The sequence below is a fragment of the Triticum aestivum genome, chromosome 3D, assembly GCF_018294505.1.
Source record: "Triticum aestivum cultivar Chinese Spring chromosome 3D, IWGSC CS RefSeq v2.1, whole genome shotgun sequence".
In the NCBI taxonomy this organism is placed as follows: domain Eukaryota; kingdom Viridiplantae; phylum Streptophyta; class Magnoliopsida; order Poales; family Poaceae; genus Triticum; species Triticum aestivum.
This window is the reverse complement of record NC_057802.1, coordinates 482,448,521-482,456,077: the sequence shown is the minus strand read 5'-3', so window position 1 is coordinate 482,456,077 and position 7,557 is coordinate 482,448,521. Positions and strand designations below refer to the sequence as shown.

General features: G+C 43.0%; 1 protein-coding gene across 1 annotated transcript; it reads right to left on the bottom strand.

The window, feature by feature from the left end:
• Positions 1 to 1,963: 1,963 nt before the first annotated feature.
• On the bottom strand, positions 1,964 to 3,103 carry LOC123075024 (protein GL2-INTERACTING REPRESSOR 1-like). Its single transcript, XM_044497717.1, has 2 exons — positions 2,857 to 3,103; positions 1,964 to 2,717 (listed from the first exon to the last, which is right to left on the bottom strand). The coding sequence occupies exon 2, from the start codon at positions 2,671 to 2,673 to the stop codon at positions 2,293 to 2,295; it is 381 nt and encodes a 126-aa protein (XP_044353652.1). The 5' UTR covers positions 2,674 to 2,717; positions 2,857 to 3,103; the 3' UTR covers positions 1,964 to 2,292.
• Between the last annotated feature and the right edge of the window lie 4,454 nt (positions 3,104 to 7,557).

Genomic DNA, 7,557 nt, shown 5'->3' with positions numbered 1-7,557 from the left:
CTTGGATGTTGGCCATCACAGTCACATGGAGACGAATCGATCGACAGTGCCGGTAGCACCGTGCGTACGCTTGGTAAGCAGCTCTGCCGGTACCAAATACTAGTCCAGTTGGCAAAGTGTTAGGCGGAGGACACGGACTTAACTCCGCGTATAGGTATAGCTGCACCTGCATGGCATGGCGATCACAAGAGATGAACAGAGCAGATGAGAGCAGGGACGCCGCTGCCGCTGCTCCTTCTTCTCCGAGACGAGACGGGGCCGAGCATTGCATTGAAGCGGAAAGGTTGGCGCGCGCGGGCTCGGGTTTAATCGCCCGCGCTGCCGCCTGACACCACCTCATGCTCACAACTGTCTCCAATTACTCGGGCATTCATCATAGGGCTTAAAGGAGGAATTGATCGCCCTTCCCCTCCCCTTTCAATGGTCTCTGGCTAACCACCCAGCACTCCAGCAGCGTTCCCTTTTCTTTTCCTCCTGGCCGCGCCGTCCGTCGGTGTCACCGGGAGGTTTTCACGGCCGAAACGTGGGGGACAGCTCACAACGGTGATGGTGTTGCCAACGTGACGCGTAGTTTAATCGTGTTATTATTAGGGGCCTAGGGGGGACGTACTCGTAGTAACAAGGAGTTCCACTTGCACTGGAAGATTGGCATGCATGTGCAAGACCGAGGCGTGGAGCAATTAGAGGCGTCTGAGTTTGACAGGGGTTCGAGAAAGAAAATATTATGGTGGATTTCAACACATCTGCTAGTTTCCTTTGTACACCTATATGGCAACAATTGAAAAACAGTTTGTCTAATTCACATCTAGATGTTTTTTAAGGATGTCACATCTAACCTTCCACAAATATATAATGGAGCAACAAGAAACAAAAAAATTAGGACAAAAAAAATAGACCACAAACAGAATGAAAATCAGCTTAGATGTGATGTGTCCTAGACAGACCCATTGAAAAATCCCTACAAGCTTGGCTTTCTTTGCAAAATGTAAATTCCAATTTGGACAATGCATATGTTTGTGACGGAGCGAGGTTGAACCAAGTTCATACTTTTGTTTTGCCGTCGCCGGAGCCTTCCCCGAGTCCGAGCATAGACCTGGCGCGATGATCCGATGACATGTGGCAAAGATGTACCGGAGGGTCGGCAGCGTGTTGTGTTCATGGCGGAAATTACCATCCCGAATGCGTTCGCTCACATTGTCAGCCTGAGTGAACCATTTAGTGTCGCCGGCTCTTACTTCGCTCAGAGGGGTATGTGAGAGCGGATGCTTTAGGATTCGTGTGCAGGATCCGTAGTGCCCGAGGGCATTGGCTTGGAACTCCCTAAAATCTGATGTCAGTTCTTTAGCATTTAGCAAAGCTTTCGGGATAGATGGCAACTTAGGGAGAGTGAGTTTTCTCTATTTTGATAATTTCTTAGAGGGAGTTGGGTTTAGGGAATCTGCTACAGTTGCTCTTAGTCTTAACTCTTAATGCGGGGTGGTCTTTCATCATGAAACCTAATTATGGGTGTAAGATGACCTCAATTTGATGATCTTTTGTTGACAGTTTGCTTCAAACATCAAATTTTCTTGGCTTAAAAAAATCCAATGTTTCTGGGCCTGAAGGTAAATTTCATAGGGTTTATATAAACTTAAGGAAGGTACTACCTCCGTCTCGGTGTATAAGTCATTCCCATAGTTCTAGATCGACAATTTAACTATCTAAATATGTATTATATATGACAAAATTTATATATTTAGAAATTACATCCGTGTAGAAATCTAGTGATATACTTTTCATGACATATAACCCATATTTAATTCAAAATGATATTGCGGAAGCAGAACCCTTTGAATGACGAACCAATTCATTCAAAGAAACCAGTGAGCCACCGCAACTCAATGCACAATATTCATCTTCTATACATTTGGCCAATCACCCTGCGCATTGCTTCAGCATATTTATGCCGATATGACAGGACAAGGGACAGGAGCATTACTTCCATTCAAGTGTTCATGACAGAGAAGATTAAATCTTTGCACTGTCGCGCAGTAATTCTGAGCAGACCACCAAATACTTAAATTGCAAAAGACGCGCTAACCACACGAAATTATTACCTAGACCCAACTCCATCGACCGACAGTGCAAGCAGCATGGAAGAACAGGTCTATGAAATAATTTCTTTTGATCGGCTTGCGAGCCAACGATTCTCTATTTAGTTCTCTCCGAGAAGTCAATAAAATTAACTCGATCACGAACGGCGAAGCTACGAGACGACTTGAAGGAACGAACTGACAACTGAGATCGGCGGTTTCACCGGCGCTGGCGTGGGCGGCGCTGCTGCTGGTCGTCGTTGAAGTCGAGCAGCACGGCGCTGTGGCAGCGGGGGCACCGCGGGTCCTCCCGGGACAGCATCACGTACATCATGCACCGCGGGCAGCCCGCCAGGACCATGGGCGCGCCGGCCGCCGCGTCCGGGCTGCCCTCCGACGACACGCACGAGCTCGGCGGCGACGCGGTGGACGACGACGAGGATGACAGCCGCCGCGGGGACGTGCTGACGGCACCATTCCCGCTGCCACCGCCGCCGCCCGGCCGCGCCGTCGACGACTGCCCGCCGCCGCCGCCCCGCGCCCGCGACAGGCTCAGCCTCAGGCTCTCCAGCTTCGACACCTTGCCGCCGTTCCTGCTCATCCTCGACCACCACCGTTCTTCGCCGCCCCTCTCACTGCACGCAGCTGCACGATGGCGACGGTGACATTGGTGTCTCGAGCTCACAACACACAGAAATGGATAGATGCACAGGAGCTGCCATATATATATATTGAGCGCGGCGTGGGAGACACATCGCACGAGCCGGCACGATGCGCGCGTTACCTTGGACTTAAGCTTGCCGAAGGGTATGCGCGCGGCGGGGAGGCGGGGAGCAGTACGATCGACGACGTGCTGGTGGATTGGAGCTCTCCGCGTGGTTGCGTATAACTATTGCTGGGTACGTGTATTTGTCATGCGCCTCTCCCCTAGCTACGTTATATAATGAGGAGGAGGAGGATGGTGGTGGTGGTTTTCTTTAATACGGGAACAGCCGCCATTGATGCTCCGGTCAATCCCCTTCTAGCTGAAGGGTGTGGAGGCTGGATGGAGTCCTGCCATAGTACTTTCGTCTTTCTGGGAGCATCACTCACTGATGGAGAACATCTACGTTAGCGAGAGTGATTGTAGAAGTTCTTTTTTTTATTGAAAGCTTGACAATGTAGTTGTACATTTTAAATAATCATGCCAAACTATAGGTTTAAAAATGTTTGCCAAAAGATTATACTCTCTCCGTTTTTATTTACTCTGTATATTAACTTTGATTGAAGTCAAACTTCATAAAGTTTGATCAAGTTTGTAGAAAACAATAAGAACATTTACAGTATTAACAAATTTATATGATGTGAAAATATATGCAATGATGAATTCAATGGTATTGATTTGGTGGTGCATATGTTAATATATTTTTCTACAAACTTCTTGAAAATATATAAAGTTTGACTTTAGACAAACCTAATATGCGGAGTAAATAAAAATGGAGGAATACATCAGTAGATTTAATGTTGTGCAACTTTCCCGGCAAAGAAAGAGACGATATCCAACTTGGCTAGTAAATAAAAATGTCAAAATCACTCAGAAAATATCAAATATGCAAAAGTAAAAAATAAAAATGCATCCACTTTTTATTGACCTTTATATTTGCGTCAAACTATTTTCTTTTGTCATGGTGTATCCTATATAATTAAATATGTGATCCTCACTAGTAGGCTATTTTCCTAAACATGCAAATATGACACCTCAACATGCAACTATGCACAAATATGTATGATACAATTATATAATAATCCAATAGAATAAATTATATGCATGTTTAGTTTAGTCATCCTATTATTAATTTAAAATACGCATGATTTATACAACCAAATCTCATATAAATATAGACAATCCGAGATAGCACAACTATGTATAATGGGTTGGTCACCCCATATGACTGGTAAGACCAAAAGAGGTCTGTATCAATATATGAATAATGATTAACGGACAAAACATCTTTTGAACAAAGAGAACTAAATGACTGTCTATATTAGATAGAATTCGTAGAGTGGTTTTATCCCGATACCATAAAAAGGAATGGGGTCACAAAATTGCAATGCACATAGCTTTAATAAGTGTAACACCACAGTGCATCAAGTATTTTAACACCTTCATAGACTCGTTAAAAGATGTGTGTTTCGTGGCATCAAAAGGAGACCATCGGTACAGGATATGTTAGTGCCTTGGTGCACCTCGATAACCCCCAGTAAATTCAAACATGTATTCTTCCCTTGTTGTTCAGAAGATAAAACAAAATGCGATGAGCAGAATTTAGCCGGACTGGTGATGCAGAAACTCACCGGTTGATGGTGCTGCGTCGACAGGAATGATCCTCCGTCGGCATGATGGCACTGTGGTGTTTGTAGCTTAGAAATTCATCTTCGACTGCAATGATGGTTTGAAGGCTGAGATATACGCGTTTGATGCAGGGGATAGGCTTGGCACTCCAACATTGAGAGGGCACTATAATTGTTCAATCAAATTTCATTGAAGCTCTGTCAAGCCTCTCCGATTAGACCGAGCAGGTTTGCATATGGGCAGTTAGTTGCAGAGATCAAGTCTGACATGCTTACTCGGGAGTTTATCCCTCATAAGTTTAGGCGAGAACAAAATAGAATAGCAGTTTGTTCGGCTTTATATAGTCGTGATGAATGAGCCGCTGCTATGTGCCTTGGTCAAGGACCTCCTTGTATAGAGCAGAAATTCCCTCTTAATGTAGCCCTATCATTACTGAACAAAACTCCTTATTCACCGCAAAAAAAAACACAAACTTATAATTGCAGTCCTATATGAAACATCTTTTCTCCCATTATCTTCTTCGTTTGAATTCTTCGCAAAAAAAATTCTTCTTCGTTTGAATATGTGTTTTCTCCCATTCTGTTTACCTGTGTGTGATTGGACTTTGCACAAGTGCTGATCCATCGATGGATTAGCTGGACGGTCGCAACCGACGATCCGGCGTCCCTCTAAACCGCGACCGGGGAACCGGCCATATAACTTGGGGCTATTTTTTTAAATAATACATTTTTTTAATTAATTTTCATAAATATTACGCTGGATAAAAAAATTCAAAAATAATACACCGTCGGCCCGTTGTAGGCCGACTGGGCCTAGTTGGCCCACAGCAGACCGATTGGACTCCAGTCGGCCTACAGTTGGCCGAGTGGCCCCTATCGGCCCACTGTGCGCTGATTGGGTCCTGTCGGCCAGCTGTAGGCCGACTGGAGCTAATTGGCTCGCTGTGGGCTAATTGTTTTTGCAAAAAAAGTAGGCATAAAAAATATATGTTTAAAAAAATATTAATTATGTAATTCAAAAATGTTAAACGTGTATAAAAAAATGTTCCTGATGTATACAAAAAATGTACAATATATATGCAAAAAAGTTGACATAAAAAATATGTTTTAAAAAGTGTTAAGCATGTATTTAAAAATTGTTAAATGTGTGTATAAAACATGTTCCTTATTTATACAAAAAATATAGAATGTGTATGAAAAAAAAGTTGACACCAAAAAAATATGTTTGAAAAAAAATGTTAATCATGTATTTGAAAAAATGTTCCTTATCTATACAAAAAATATAGAATGTGTATGAAAAAAGTTGACACCAAAAAATATGTTTGAAAAAAATGTTAATCATGTATTTGAAAAAATGTTTAACGAGTACACAAAAATGTTTCATGTATTGGAATGAAAGGTTAAACTTGTATAAAAAAATGTTTCAGCTCCGGATCCGGTATGGGAGCATCACGGACCTAAGTATGATTGGTTGCTCTTTTTGTATGGAACTGGAACATTTTTTTCAAACTTATTTTTTTGGTCTCAACTTTTTTTCATACACATTCTATATTTTTTTGAATAGATAAGAAACATTTTTTATACACACATTTAACAATTTTTAATCATGTATTTGAAAAAATGTCAACTTTTCAAACGTATTTTTTGGTGTCAACTTTTTTCATACACATTCTATATTTTTTGTATAAATAAGGAACATTTTTTATACACACATTTAACAACTTTAAATACATGCTTAACACTTTTTAAAACATATTTTTTATGTCAAATTTTTTGCATATATATTGTACATTTTTTGTATACATCAGGAACATTTTTTTATACACGTTTAACATTTTTTAATTACATAATTAACATTTTTTAAACATATTTTTTATGCCTACTTTTTTTTGCAAAAATAATTAGCCCACAGCGAGCTAATTAGCTCCAGTCGGCCCACAGTGGGCCGACAGGACCCAATCAGCCCACAGTGGGCCGACAGGGGCCCCGACTGGAGTCCAATCGCCCTGCTGTGGGCCGACTAGGCCCAGTCGGCCTGCACCGGGCCGACGGTGTATTATTTTTGAAAAAAATTTACCCAGCATAATATTTATGAAAATTAATTAAAAATGTATTATTTAAAAAAAATTAGCTAACTCGGGCCAATGGAGGCGTACAGGCGCGTAAATGGGCACTGGCTCGCTTGGCAGGCACGACTCGAGCACCACTAATCAAGAGGCCAAAATGCGTCGTATGGCCAGTTTTAATGAGGCACAGAGATAAGTCAATGAACCATATATGGCTCGTGCTCTGCACCCGCGGCATGTGACGGATCCGCCTTGCCTGCTCCCTTCTCATGCTTCCATCTGTGCTTTCACTTCATCCTACGGTTGTCTTTTTTTTTTTCCTTTGTAATCTAATCATCTCCCCTCCTGATTTTAAGAGGGTGGGACCGGACGTTATTTTGTTCCAATCAAATCAAGCCACGTATGCGGGAGCACGGATGGGCACACGCCCGACGAGCAGGCTAGTCTCGTCCGCATGTCACGGCCTTTACGCCCCCGCCAGAATCTTTTAATTCGAGATTTATGCGCGAGCCAACCGGAAGAAGAAAGAAAAAGAGGTGGCGTGCAATGCACACCGACGACAGGGAAAAAAATTATATGAGACCAGGTCTCACGGTTAGCAGGTGAGACCCGCCCTGATGGATGACACGTGGCATTCACAAATCTCAAAGCATCTAATCTCTCCCCCCTGATTTCAAGTGGGGATGGGGTGGATGCTTTATGATTTGTGAATGCCATGTGTCATCCATCAGGACGGGTCTCACGTGAGACCTGGTCTCATAGAATTCTTTTCCCCGACGACAGGGCTGCACCTGTACGGAAAATGCAGAGAAGAATTGGCCACCAGTATTTTTTGAGAACTTTCGCTTCAAGGAAAAGAATTGGCCACCAGTAAATTGGCTACAGTCTACGAGCAGAGACATTCGGTGGTTTGGACGTCTGGACGATCACGTGCTCTGTGCTTTACGATTCGCACAACGAACCCTCTGGGCTTAGGCCTGTACTCGGGCCGGTTAAGGTCAAACCACTATGGCTATGGGCTAAGGTGGGCCGGTTTAAGGTTTGTTTTTTTCAGCCAGGAGAAGAGTATATCGACGATTTTTCCCTTA

What these genes read in the sequence shown, in the direction of transcription:
- LOC123075024 (XM_044497717.1), bottom strand. Translation starts at nt 2,673, where the DNA reads ATGAGCAGGAACGGCGGCAAGGTGTCGAAGCTGGAGAGCCTGAGGCTG.